We start from the raw sequence: 15194 nt of genomic DNA, 5'->3' as shown, positions 1-15194 counted from the left end.
TATAATGGATCAACCGCCAGTTGTAGCCTTAGCGCTATACTGCATTTTACAAATCATCAGAAACACCTGCATGTTCATTTCAATGGGGCAAAGCTGTCCTCTGCGGATAATTACAATACATCAGCAGGAACTTAGTAATTAGCCATTTATTTATTCATTTTCTTTAACTGCTTATCTTCTTGAGGGTCGCAGAGGGGGGGCTGGAGCCTATCCCAGCTGACACTGGGCGAGAGGCGGGGTACACCCTGGACAGGTCGCCAGACTATCACAGGGCTGACACAGAGACAGACAACCATTCACACTCATATTCACACCTACCCACAATTTAGAGTCACCAATTAACCTGCATGTCTTTGGACTGTGGGAGGAAGCCGGAGTACCTGGAGAAAACCCACGCTGACACGGGGAAAACATGCAAACTCCGCACAGAAGGGCTCCCCCACCCTGGGGATTGAACCAGAAACCCTTTTGCTGTGAGGCTACAATGCTAACCAATCATGCTAACCCTGATCTGTATCACGATTATCATAAATATTATTGCAACAGGTTTATGATATCCTGCAGAACAGCAATTTCCCATGCGATTACAGATAATGTTGGAAATAAAGAAATCCTACAAGCTCAACAGTACAACAATCTTAGTAAATATTAACTGCAATTAATTATATACTATTTTTCAATAAAATATCAACTTATCAATGAGACGTTCTCGGGAAACTATCTGCTAACTAGTGACTATACACACATGTAAGTTCAAATACACAGACCTATAAGATATATTAGAAAAAGCAAAGAGCATTTCAGATAGGGAATTTATATTTTATTTCATTTATTTTCCAATATATTTATCTTCTGCTTTGGAGGTAAGCAACCAGTTTTATGCACATTACTGCAACCTAACTAGGGATGTATTTTCTTGCACCAAATGCATAACTACAATGCATTGTGGGTGATTTACACCTCTGGAGTGACCATCAGATGGATGATCTCAACATGTTGACTTTTTTCAGACAAATGGAACAACACTTGTGATGGCGGTGGGGATTACACCGTGGGCAAGTGCAGAGGGAAGGTCAACAAGGCCATGTTCAACAACATGCTGCCATGCTAGCATTAGCATTTAGCTTAGGTAATGCTGTCTGTGCTTAAGTACAGCCTTAAAGGATCACTTCAAAGACACTATGTGTTTATGTAAGAAAAACAGTCATACAGATTCAAATGTCCATATTGGTATCAATCTCATACATTCAGCATCTGTCAGGCTCTGATAAAAACATGCTAGACACAATATGATAGTACAAGTAAGTTAAGTTATGAAAACAGAAACATGTTCAGAGACTTTTTCCAACCCTGCACTGAAATAACTGACCTTGGCTTCACACTGGGCCTCATGAAAACACACCAGTCCTCTCTGAAACATCAGAGGGCACTTTGGGTCTCCACCCACATAAAGACTGTTTTAGGTTTGCTGATTACAGAACATGCTCACCAGGAAACCCATTCAAACATCTTCATTAGACTTCGATTTCATGTGGGTCCGCTCACAACACTCCTCATGACATCTACATATCCCCCAGTTACAAAACCTACAACATCAGCACTGATGTAACAACGTATGTGTGTGTCAGACAGAGACTGTGTGTCCTTATCCTGGAATCCTAATGACAGGATAGAATGGCCGCGACTCGTGTTGCCCCAGCGACAGGCGCCATGGATATGTGACAAAGGGAAACGGGAGAGTGGAGGTGGAGGCAGACAGTCAGAGAGAGGCAAATACGGCAGTAAGACAGACGGCTTCTGATCATGTAAACAGGAAAACAAATTATTAAAGGGCATCACACAATGACAGAGCGCGCAAATCAAAAACACAAGTATCATTTACATGTGGCGCATTTCAGGCCCGGGACGAGGACTTGTTAACCACCAATACAGTCGAGCACTGTAGATTACAGAGGGCCTCCATGGACAGAGTATTTGAATAAAATTTACATTACGCATAAAAAGCACCACATACGGCCCCAGATTCCCAACAGTGTTTTGCATTTCTAATTGAGGAGGGAGAACTGGATGTATTCTTCTGTCATCAAGGCAGCTGGGCTGGTTTCACTAAAGATTTTGCCTTTTAATTATCAATACAAACAAACTAATCAATCCAGGGAAGATGTGTGTCACAGCAGATGGTGGGGAACCAAAAAAAACCCCACACCACAGCTACTGAAACTCAGTGGCTTCTACCTGCCTCCGTCACTCACCCACTCTGTTTCTTTTTATAAACTTTGAAAAAGCCCCGTCTGTTAACATCCTCCGCTTTTAGTCTCTTCATCTTCTTACTCATGCACTCTAAAGACACACACACACACACACACACACACACACACACACACACACACTGAATTAAACATGACTATGATAGTGGGGCTTTGCTGGCTGAATTCTAATTACACTGACTTTGCAGGGTTTGCACATGAGCCTGAGGCCTGTGTGGGAAACCTGCGAGTGTGCATATGTACGGGGGTGTTTATGCAGAAATTAGGCATGGTTGTGCTTGTGTACATGTGCATGTGAGCGAGTGCGTCCACGTCCTGCAGCCACAGAGCCCTCAGAAGAAATAAGAGGAAACCATATTTGCTCCGCTCGTGATATCAGTCTTAAAAGAGAACCGGTACCTCTCTCCACACAAGAATGAAAGCAACTTTAACTTTAAACCACAAGAAGATCCAGGGCCTGTATAGGTAGCTTCTTGTGAGAAGAATGGTGCACGTGAAAAACATTTTGAGACTTGAAAAGCTGAATTTAGAGCTGCACTAATTGATCTTTTCAAATTACAAGTGGATGTGATGTGAGTGTAATGTGAAAGGGTTTTCTTGTAACAGACCAGCTCTGCTTTAAAGAGCGTTTTAGTGTCTTTTAGCTCTATGTGTTGGTTTTTCGGCTGCAACGTGACTGCTTTGGTTGAGTTTTTCTGCTCTCAGCAACTTTATTTTTAGCTGCAACAGCTAGCTGTTTTCAACAACAAAAGAAAAAGCTCTAATAAACCCACAGGAAACGACCTGCAGAGCACCAAATGTAGACAGACGAAAGCTCCTTTCAAACATGCATTGCAACCCTGAACATATCGAGACATTACCCAGAGGAGCTTGATGTGAGGACGCAAATGTCTGAATCAGTTCAACCGAACATTTAACGGAGCCCACTGTGAGCCCATATGTGAATACAGCAGGTAACTGTCCACAGTATTGAAGAGTGTTTTGATGATGTATCTATGATGCAACTGGTGTAAAACTGGAAGAATACAAACATCCAAGGGAGAAGAATAATTGTCATTTCACAAGAAGATGCTTTATAGCGAGATTCTGGAGCCTTTGTCTGAAAGGACCAACGCTGAATCATCAGACATGCTCAAGGAACAGCAAGAGACTTGGTTGTTTCTGACCAAATTATGAACCAGCTATGGAAGCAAAAAAAAATGCAATTTCTGTAGCGTACTTTTTGCGTCATCTCCTGCCTCCTGCACCCCTTGCCTAAACCAAAGAAAGTATTTCCAGTACATGAGAACCTTTCTGACACTGACAATCTCCTGTTGTGTGCTTCATGTATGAAATGGCAACTCCAGACAATGATTAGAGTTCATTTGGGAATGGCTAAAGCTAATGAGCAGCTGGTGAAACATAAGCCACATTTCCACCAAGAACTTTCGATATAGTACCTTTAAAACCAAAAGTAACTCCTATGGACATGTATCGAGACCCTGGTTCAGTTTAGTGTCTCCACCGCAGACAACACTCTTGAATGTGTGCTGGGTTGTTGTCACTCACTGCTCTGTCCAGCTTTCTCTGTATTTCCTTGTCACAGGTGATGCAAAGGGAAGTCTCCAATTTGTTTATCGTCCACAGAACGGGGTTGGCATGCCGACATTTTCATAACAAAAAAGAACAGGAGTGAGAGTCTCTCTCGATGGGATATTCAAAAATTGCGGGTTTGTGCATTTAGTCCTTCTCAGGCAACAGCAGCGGTTCAGTGCTGCCGGAGTGCACCAGAATGTTGCTCCATGATACGGGATGATGAGAATATATGCAGTTCAAATAATCTGGTCAAAATTAATATATAATTTTAAACGCCTGAAGATCCACTCATTACTAAAAGTGTATGTCATCCAAGAGAGACAATAGAAACAAATAAATGGTCAAAGTCACCATATTAAAAGTCAGGATGTGCTGATGGATGCATGGTGACCTTAAAAGTTGCCAGCAGTCGGCCCAGTGAATTAAACTATGTATGAAATAAAATAACAATGTATAAACAGTGGTTACATGAGCCTCAAAACCAGCCACAGCTCAGCCCTGAGCAGAGTGACCGTCCTCTATTGACCAATCAACAGACTGCAGTGTTCACAGCTCCACCTTTTAGTACCAGATCTGTGTGCTAGGTACCCCAACAGAGGGGGGACCAAAAATGGGGACGGTACGGAACGGTGCTAATGGTACCATCCACAATCTTTCACAATGGAAACCAAATTAAAGTGTACTGAACTGAATTGAAATGAGCCAGACTGCTTGATGGAAACTGCTATAGTAGATCCTTTAGCAGCTTAAAAGCTATATATTTCTGTCTGGAGTTGGTGAAGACCAAAACATAGTTAATAGGAGAGTAAATTTCATTCATCACTAAGTCAGAAACGCGACTACAGATGACAGCTAACTCTGGATGTCTAAATGGGAACCTGTTTCATAAGCCATAACTTGTTTATAAGGTGACACAATGTCAATGTTGTGTTTAAGACTTGTTCTGCTGCCAGGCTGTCAAATCAAACTGTAAAATCAATTAATGTAGCTTTAAGATATAAAATAATAAACTGAACTGTGTCCAAAACCAATTTAAGACACCATAAAGCTGTGTCAGGCGCCTGCAAAGTTAAAGAGCAACTTGTTCCTGCTTGAACACAGCTTTCAAACCCAGAATATGGTTTTCTTTACAAATCTCAGTCTTTGGACTCTCCATGTCACCAGGGAAGTTGATTTGTGTATTATATGTCTTGATTTGAGGGCGCTGTCCGGATGAAAATTAGCATGACGCTGCACTGGACTTTGAGAATGTGATGTACAAGGAAACAGCACAGATTTGTTTATATTATTGTAGTATAGTAAAACAGCTGTACATATAATTTACTAACTCAAAACAGCACAGTCATACTTTAAAAATGCACTGTCCCAAAAATGCATTTTTTAAAAAGTGAATATTTTGAAGATACAACTCATAGACACACTTCTAATCTGAAGTATGTCTCCTGTCATTTCACCTCAGCTACAATAAAGGGAAAAAAAGCACTCAGGATAGTGGGCGGCCCCTTGCTTTGGAAAAAAACTTTTTTAAAAAAGGCGAGGGGTGGGGTGAGTCAGGAAGTGTAAGGGAGGAGAGATGGGGAATGTCTGCCGGGTGGTAAATAATTAAACACAATGGACTTTCACACCTGTAGCTCAGGCGCACAATGTAAATGAAGGAGTGTGCCCTTTCATTGGCCTTCCTGTGTTACAGGGAGCTTTTAACCATTTAGGTTTGGGTATTTTTAACCTGCTGTGTGCATGACATTTCACCACAAGGAAAAATGTGACAGAGGAAGGTAATGTCCCTTCACATGCACTCACAATGTAGGAGTGCACTCAATGCCTCGACAACGTGACTTTGATATGACTGGGACAGAAGTATTATTTCACCATAAAGCACTTTTAAAAAATGTTCGCAGGTTTCATTCATACAGAAGCAGCTAGCTTCTAACTTACAGTGTACAGTATATTTTAAATATAATCTGCTGTCACACCTGTCACACTGACTTCCCACAGACAAACCAACATGAAGTTATATGACGTGCCGGGTTGTTCAATGATTGGGCAGCTTCTGTGACATCATCAGGGCTTCATGACCCACACGAGGAAATTCACTGAATTCCAGTGGCAGATTTTACTGTGTGTCATAAAGAGCTCAAAAAGTAATAAGATGATTATGAGCATTTTCAGAAGTTATTAGGGAAAATGCCTGCACCCATGTGCTGACACCTATTATGTGTTACCCTGGTTACCAAATAATCTTGAATAATAGAGTGGTGAAGGAATGAGTCCTCAAACCTGGGAATGAGCTAGCATTTTAACACTCCCTGTTCCCACATCTCAAAGTCAATGTGTTTTTTAAGCGTGTGTTTGGTCTGTGGTTCACACGAACTCAAGATACTTTCACATTTTGTTCTGGGACATAAAATAAGCCAGTAAATACCCTACTTGGAAATTCTGAAGCCTTTACGTGTCTTAAAAAAGACCAATGCTAACAAGTGGCTAAATGAGACAACAGAACGTCATCACACCGAGCACAGCTTTGAAGCCTCATTGTGGTGGTGACGTTGAAGTCATGCAACCGTGTTGTAGTTTGATTATAACCTAACGTTAGCTTTTTACCTCTGGCAATTGTATTTATGCTTCACAAATCATACAAATAGTATTCATTTGTGGACATTACCTTGCTGAACAAAACCTGTGAGAATCATAAACATCTGTTAGCCACAGAGCTTTTTGCAGCGATGATCCAAAATCCAAAAATCCCATTGGCTTTTTGTTGAGGGAACCAGGATGAGGCTAACTTCTGTGTTGGCCTGTACATAAACATCATCCCTGCACCAAACTATATAATAGTTATACCAGTGGTTCCCAAATGGTGGGTTGCGTTTCAAAAGTGGGTTGCAGATCCATTCTGAATGGACTGCAAGTAACTCGCAAAGATGTCAAGTTTGTAAAAATCACAACTTATTTCAAGTAAAGTGAATTTCCAGCACAGAGCTTTTATTTTGAAGTGTCATTTCCTACTATAGAGTGAGTGAATAATTAGCCCTTTTTAAAACAGGAATTGTGCAAATTTGCAGGAAAGCCCAATCAGTCTTTTTTTCAGCATTGGCAGTATAAAAACAAAATCGGGGAGTGCGGCGAAATGCCGCCTGCCTACTTTTGTTCATACAGAATGCACCTTTTTCGGGGCAATGGGGGGCGTGAGCAAGTAACAAAACGTGTAGCTCAGCGTGTGACGTAAACAGTGAAGTGGGAGGGAAGCCATGGCTGCTCAGTCCTTCAGAGATTCTCTTGTAAGTCGGCCCGTTCTTCACCGTTCCCGTCATCTGACGGTTAATGGCCTCTTCGTTTGCGAGGGCAAGGAGGGCGCGCAAAACTAAATGCTACTCTGACAAACTGTGACTTTCTTGACTTACAAAATTAACTTTTAAATTGACAAACATCATATGTGTAATTCACAACTCAATCAAACATGATTTGTCTCTCGTCATTGACTGCTGCACATATTTTGGGGGGACAACGGAGGAGTGTGAGGACTTTGCCTCTCTATGGTATTTCACTGTGAGAGAACACACTGGCTGTGGTGGGTCTTAGCAGAGAAACAAAAGAGATGGATGTTTAACCAAATCCCAAAGTGTATTAGACTAACAGCATCTGAATAAATATCCCTTTCAGTAACAATCGCACAATCCTCTTCACCCAACCTAATCATTAGCTCGACAGAATGGTCATAATTACACATAAATACACTGCAGCACTTTAAACAATTAGTCATCTGAGTGGTTTCTCTGTACGAACACACAGAAGCTGGAAAAAAGGCGGGTAAGCTCATAAAATCTCTTCCTCTCTCTCGCTCCGTCTCTCTGGATGTTGTGCTGACAAACACATGGGCCCGTCTCCCTTTTCCCATAATAACCGGTCAGAGGGAGCAGAGACTTCAAAAACAAACCACTCCACCCCCTCCCGTGTCTTGTTGCCAGCTGTATCTCTCCTTGACAGAGAGCGGCGGCGTCTAGCACGAGGAAACAAAATATTAAAAAAAAAGTCAAGAGAGCCCAGTCCAATCAAACTGCAGATGAAAAAACAGAGTCAATCCTGCCCTGTGTATTTCACTAGAAAGCCCGAGTCGATTTTATGCAAATGCAGGAGTGATGCAGTACAAGAAGCTGCACTTGACCTACATAGCTCTTCCACAATTCCTTCCCCAATAGAGAGGAGGAGATCACAGGAAGCTGGAAGCAAAGGGACAGGCCTTATTAACCACCACCGCACAGGAATAAAGCACTGCACTGTGGGTAGACGGGGAGAGAAAAACACAAAGCAGAGAGGTGCTTGTGGAGCGGTAAAGACAAGAGTACATGAGACTGTGCTGGATGTGGTCCAGCGCTCAGCACTCATACAAGTCTTGAGAGGGTTCACAAATCAGAACGTGCAGCAGGAGAGCGTGGAGAGAGTAAAATATTTTTGGAAAATCTAGAGGAAGAGTTGATGATCTGCTTCGGTGAAGTTCTCAAGTACTGACGTGCATGTGGAACATTCTTCTCCAGCCAAGTTCCTCGTTAAAAATGGTTTGGGTTAGCTGGAAAAAAGAGCTCTCTCTCTCTCTCTCTCTCTCAGAAAAAAAAAGCCAGATCCCCGACCAGAACGCTGAGCGGAGGCCATTCTCGGAGGCTGCTCTCACACAGAAGCGGCACTGAACAAAAAATTCCGCACAAATTATACAGGCCAGGCCAAGCCTCAATGCTTTTGTAATTGCCTGCGCGGCCCTGCCCAGAAAAGAAAAGAAGACAAAAAAAAAAAAATCTGGGCCTTGATGATGACCAAGAAGAGCAGACAGACGACAAAAGGAGAAAGTGTTTGGTTTGTGAGTGACAAGGACAAAAGACAGGATGTGCTCATGTCTCATGGCCACAGTCACTAGTAGCCTGCGTGCACAAGCAATAAAAACACACAGACCACAATCAGGTTGCGTGGGTTAGTCACACACGTCAGCAGCCTAAATATCTGTCATTATAAAGTCATGATCTGCAGGGGAAACCCACAGAACTTTATTTTAAATTCCTGTCATGATCCCAGAGTCTCCGCTGATACCAAAAATACAATGCTGAATTTGAAGGAAGTGTGAGTAAAAGACATCTACAGATTCCCTTTTAAAGTAATGGTGCAGCAATAAAAATGACGGCATTTGGAGTTAGAGTGTTTACTCAGTCCTGAGGCCGGGTACTGTTTGAAATGCTTTGATACATCTGCCATATGAAGGCGTTGTGTCTGTGATGTCTCCACTTAAGCCTTGCTAACATGTCCAGTTGCTTCGGCCACTTTGTCTGAAAGGTATCCCAGTTCTCTTCAGTTTCCATGAAGACCCAAAGGTCGCACATGAGCAGAGATGTTCTGATACCAATTCCAATTTCTAGACTTGCGTATCGACTCAGACCCTCCAAAAACATTACATTAGATAGGTATGTTCTTGAGAATAAATGCTTAAATTCTTATTGTTAACTTGCATTCTCTTAAAAATACACCTCCAAATCTTGAAGGTTTTCTTGGAGGGTATGTGTAGGATTGTCACGAAGCTGTCTTTAATGTTGCCTCTTTGTTCCTCTATTTCTATGTATAATGTTGATTGTTACCTTGTGTTTGGTGTTGATGTTGATTGTCCTACTGTACGTGGGTAATGTGACTGATTGCAAACTCACAGCCACTCCTTCCTAAGATGGCTTCTCTTTGATGAGGGTGTAGTCACCGTAACGTTGCAGCAGCATTAAAATCATTATTTTTGCAAGTTAGACAGTGCACGGGAGTCTTTTCTACAAGTTTTAAGGTTCACCTTAAACATGAAAATGCAAATACACAGAGAAAGAATGTCTGTCTTTAATTAATGAGTTTGACATCTTGCTACTGGCTGACACTATTTACCGGAAATCAAATTTTCTTTGCTGCTCTAAAACAGTAGTTACTGTTACTGCTGTGTGAATTTTTGGGAAAACTACTGTTTTATCTGGGTGCAAAACTGCTTTAAAGTTTCTGTGCACAGACTTGTGTACTCGCCAATACCTGATCCAGCATTTTAGGCAGTAACAGAGGCATTTCTGATACTGGTAGCAGTTTCTGAACTACTCTACACATGAGGCAGGGAAAACTTGAACAAGGTTTACCTAGGATGACAGGTACAACAGGTTAAGTCCTTTTAATTTGCATCTCATGCGGTCCACTCCCGACTCATTGTCCTGTTCCTGTGTGTTCTCACATATGCACGTTATTACATTCTATGTAATAACACAATCAAAAACGTATTCTGTTTCAAACCTACGCAGACTTCACATCGTCTTCCAAGCCCTAAATGGGCTAAGCTACATTGCTATGTACCTTGTTAACTATTTGCCTCCAAGAACACTGCGATCATCTGGTTTATTGGAGGTTCCCAGCAACAGCTGGAAGGAGATCAGGGATGCAGCCTTTGTCAGTTACGCCCCAAAGCTATGGAACACACTACCTATAGATATCAGGGAAGCTAGCTTGCTAAATATTTTAAAAAGAAAGCTAAAAACACATCTGTTCACGTTAGCCTTTGACGAGTTCTGACTCCCTGATACAGGTCTGAAACTCTTTCTTTTACACTTCATGCTGCTGCAACTCTTTGTTTTTATACTGCCCTTATTGTAAAGCACTTTACGTGGCATTTCGTGTGTGAAAGGTGTTATATAAATAAAGTTTGTCAATATATCATTATTATTATCATCATTATAATAAGCACCATGTTGTAGCAATATCTTTTTGCCATGTGCATGAAACGTCTGTACAGCACCATACCTGACTTAAGTTATTTATTCTGTACTCTAGCACAGAAATGATAGTAAATATAAACATAACCTTAGCATAGTACACTTCTATATGCTATTCAAAATATACATAAACTGTTGTGCGAACTTAAATAATATTTGAACCTATATAGGCTAATATGTCATACCACACAGACATTTGTACCAAACATAAATATAGGCTTAAGTGGTTCTGACATTTCCAGCCCCTAATTATAAGGCAGGAGGGAGTTTCAGGCGCAACACAAAACATTTCTGATACTTTACTTTGAGAAACTGCAACTGGCTTTTCTATCTTTCAAGCATCAGATGTTGCCTAAATAAAATTATAAAACTACCAAGACATACTGAAGTTCATTATCCAGTCCTGCACAGTACAAATGTGATATGCTTTCAATATTGTGACTGCAGACTCTCTGCACTTGCTAGTCACTGTTTCCACTTGATAAAATCTTGAGTAGCCTGAGTTTCATGCCCCAGTTGTAAGAGGTAGTTGGATTTACTTGGAGAGCGGAGGATTACAGCAGACCAGGTCAAGGAAACGGGCCTGCAGGCCAACGTCTGAGAGGCTGAGACACCGGCCTAGTTTGAAGAGCTGCCAAAGGGCTCAAAATATTTAGCATTAGAGGCGATGTGGTGCTTTGTGAATCACAAATAGAAGGGCTGTGATGTAACTGAATGCGCAAAACATTTCCTCTTTGGCAGACGGGAGTACGGTAGGGCTAAAGAGGAAGGGTGAGGGATGACATACGCCCTGGCTGTGCCCAAACCCAGGATGCTGTGGTTATAGTCCACACCCTGAGTATCTGAACCACAACGATGCTCCTAATGTGCTGTAATGTAAAACCAGGAGATCTCTGACTGTTAAGAGCAACATAAATACCACCATGCTGAAAACAATGCTCAACACTCAGGCTGATCCAGAGCAGAATGTGAAAGCAGCCTGCAGCGACTCTCAAAATTAATTAGAAACGTTCTCTGATATCTAATTAATCCCTAATACAGATGAAACAGAAGCAATTTGCAGCGAGACCTTCGCCAAGCAAACATCAGATATCTGATTATGATTGGAAGATAATGGTGATGCTCAAAACATAAACTTAGTTATCATTTAATTATAATTACGGACCAGGTCTCAGCTTTAGGCTAAAAAACACAGATGAATTCAGCTGTGAAAGAAGCAATAAATTTGTTCGTAAGAGTCTGGAACAGGTCAAAGCTGGCCCGAATCCCCAAGCCAAATCCTGAGAACTGAATACAGCCTTGATGAGATTGTTCAGTCAATAGGCTTGGAGGGCCACCTAACCCAATAATGCGCTCTGTGACAAATAACATGCCTTTGTGGGGCTGCGATCCGAAGGAAAAAGGCTCCGCGTGTTGTTCCAAGTGGCTGTGTAAACACACGCTTTTAATCCACTTAGGCATCAAGGCCTGAGAGCAGGTCAAGTGATGGGACATGGAGATTTTAGAGTGGCAGACTACACTTGCTCGACACAACACATGAAAATAAATGTGGGGATTAAACCAGGAGGAGGTTGGAGGAAATGCTGCTTGGATCCGTAAAGAGGCACACAGGTGACCGGGGTGCACTGGCTTGGTTACAGAACAATAAAATGACAGATGCACCGAGATAAAAAGATAACACACAAACAGAGCCTTTCCCGTGTGGCACTCGGCTACTAAATTTAGATCAGAGGAAACTTTCATGATCCTCCTGGGAAGATTTGGCACATGTGATGCATAAGATTGTAAGGACACAATAATATTCCTGTGCTTGGGTGCTGCAGTGTTTTCATTATTGACGAATCTGTCGAAATAAAATGCCAATTACAAACTCCCAGAGACTAAGGTTGTGTCTTTACTTGGCTTGTTTTGTCTGCTAAACAGTTGAAAACCCAAAGATGTTCAGTTAACAGCTACAAATCCTCACATATGTGAAGCTGAATCTGTTTTGTGTGCATCTTTGCTTGATAAAAAACATTAATTGATAATCAAAATGGTTGGCTGATCAATTGATCAACTGTCAACAAAGCCACAAAGTTTGTTCTCTCACCTTCTTCCCCATGGAGCCCGACTTGGAGAGGCAGGACTTAGCGAGGGACAGGTACCCACCGATGACCTCGATCTCCTCCACAGCTGGGTACCGTTTCTTCAGCAGGGAGCCCAGCTGAGCGTACGGGGCCTGTGGCGGCGTGGACCCCGGTGGAGCCTCACTTGGGGCTTCCTGCTGAGGCTCAGGTGAGCTCGGCTGGCCCTCGGGCTCCACCCTACGTTTGGGGACCACAGTGAAGGTGTTCCCCTTCCTCCTCCCCGCCACAGGGCTGGGAGCAGGGACACGCTGCTGAGGCTCCACCTCAATGTCATCTATGTTTGTTACTGGCAGCTGATCCACGGGAGGTTGCTCTGGAGCTGGGGAGGGGGTGGAAGGGACAGGAGACGGGGCTGGAGAGTCGGAGGGAACTGGAGAGAAGGAGGGTGAAGATGGGACAGCCGGAGAAGAGGGGGGTGAAGACAGAGCAGGTGGAGAGGAGGGAGCTGGGGTTAGAGCTGGAGGTGGAGACGAGGGTTCTGAGGTTGGAGGAGGCGCTGGAGTTGTGGCAACAGAAGGAGGTGGTTCAGGCTTGGATTGCCTCACCAGCCTCTCGACCTCCTTCTCCTCAATTCTCTTTGTCAAGGTGGGCGTAGGGGGGTGGGAGGTTGGCACTCCTGGAGTGGGCACCTCTGCCACTCTGTGGGAAGGGGAAGACCTGACTGGGCTGGATGGTGTTGGGCTGCCTGTTCCAGAGGAGGCACCAACACGCCGCTTGGGGATCACTGTGAAGGAGTTGCGGGACTGCAGGCGCAGGTTTGCAAGGGCCCGTGCCTGGGTGTCCGAGTCAGGAATTTGGGTGAGGTCTGGCTTTGGAGAGGGACGGATCTCGAAGTCGGATGAGGAGCGCGACACCTTGAATGACATGGGGCTTGAGGGGGACTCGGCACGGACACGACGGGTCTCTGGAGAGCATGGCACCTTGGGTTTGGGTGGCACCTCAGAGCCCTCCCAGTCTCTCTCTCGGACGGGCTTGGTTTGCCCCCTGTCTGGCTCATCTGCACCACGGCCTCCGCTCTCCTCAAACCGCTGACGGAAGGAAGACACAGGCTGAGGGGGCCCGGCAAGGCGCTGGGGGCTGCCCACCTCAGAGACAGCAGGCTGCGACTTTGGTTTGGAAGACAAGGGGCCCTGGAAGACAGGCGACGATGGCTGGCTGCTGCCCGGGCTGCTGACCGATGGGCCCGGCCTGGCCTTTGGCACCAGATCTGGCTGTGGCTTGGACCAGAGTCGTGGCCTGCTGCTGGCACTACAGTCCAGGTCCAGCAGGTTCTCTGTGCTGTGGGACTTCTTCTGCAGCTTCCCGTAGTTGCTGTCAAACTTCTGCAGCATCCGGCTCACCCTGCCCTGACCCTCACCTGTCTCATATGATGGGGCCTCATGATCAGGGCGGCCCAGGGTGCTCAAGTTCTCCTCACTCTTGCTTAACGTGGTGTCATAAATTACCACTTCCTTGGCTCTTATCTCGGTAACAGCACTCCCTCTCCGGTCCAGGAGGTCGTTCAGAGAGCTGTAACTACTGACACCGTTCTGCTGCCATTTGGACCCGCTTTTGAGCCCCCCAGCTTCCGGGAAATAATCCGGATCCGACTCAATTATGATAATATTCTCCGCGCGGATAGTCCGTATGCCGGGTACACTGCCATACAGCTCCAGGATGTGCTGGACCGGACGAGCGGCGTTTTCTCGGTCCTGTCGCCTCCTCCGCTCCTTCTCCAGCTTGATAAAGGGGTTCTCCTCCAGCGGGCCCAGGCTTTCCTGCAGCACCAGGCTCTCCTGTCCGTCGCCCTCCCTCGGTGTCGTCCTCTCCGCGTCCATCGGCCGTGGCTCTTTGTTGTTCGCGAAGTGTTGACTGGCTGTGGTGATGGTGTAGCTCCGCCCGGACCCGCCGCTCGGTCCGCTGTCTCTCTTGGGTCCGCCGCCGCTGCTGCTGCTGCCGCCGCTGCTGCCGTTCACATTTCCCGTCAGCTCTCCGTTAACCCGCTGCGACCCCGCACCGCCGGGGCTCGTCTCCGCGGAACCGGCTCCTCCAGACCCGCCGCCCTTCGCCTTCCTCCTCTCCAAGATCTCTCTCTTCCAGGCCGGCATCCTCGGGCTCTCTTGCCCGGGCTCTTGGCGGAGGACGCGTACCTCTCCTCCGCCCGACATCGCGGAGGGTCGTTATGAGGGGATGAGGAGGAGAGAGGCAGGCTCTGAGGCGGTTCTGCCGCGGTCCGGTGCGGCTGTAAGACCTGTATCCGGCTCTGACCGTACCTGCAGCACCGTTCACCGCGCACACACACACATCCCCACTGTCTGTTTTTTCTCTCTCCTCTCCTCTCTGCTCCCTCTGCTCTCTCACTGCCTCTCTACACAGCTCCTGAACGCGGCCCCGCCCATCCGCAGCAGCACGAGCGGCTTCGGCAGTCCCACGCGATTCGTGATTGGTCGTCATTGCTCGTAGTCACGCCCCCTCCTCAG

At 45.1% G+C, this 15194-nt stretch overlaps 1 protein-coding gene across 1 annotated transcript in view; it reads right to left on the bottom strand.

The window, feature by feature from the left end:
* The window catches only part of tprn (taperin), a 39732-nt gene extending 24633 nt beyond the window's left edge, over nucleotides 1-15099 (bottom strand). Inside the window, exon 1 of the mRNA XM_033647117.2 lies at nucleotides 12699-15099. Coding sequence (XP_033503008.2) covers nucleotides 12699-14882 — 2184 coding nt within the window. The 5' untranslated portion in view covers nucleotides 14883-15099. The remainder of the gene's footprint in view (nucleotides 1-12698) is intronic.
* Between the last annotated feature and the right edge of the window lie 95 nt (nucleotides 15100-15194).

The sequence above is a fragment of the Epinephelus lanceolatus genome, chromosome 19 (genome assembly GCF_041903045.1).
Source record: "Epinephelus lanceolatus isolate andai-2023 chromosome 19, ASM4190304v1, whole genome shotgun sequence".
Classification (NCBI taxonomy): domain Eukaryota; kingdom Metazoa; phylum Chordata; class Actinopteri; order Perciformes; family Serranidae; genus Epinephelus; species Epinephelus lanceolatus.
This window is presented reverse-complemented; position numbering and strand designations above follow the sequence as displayed.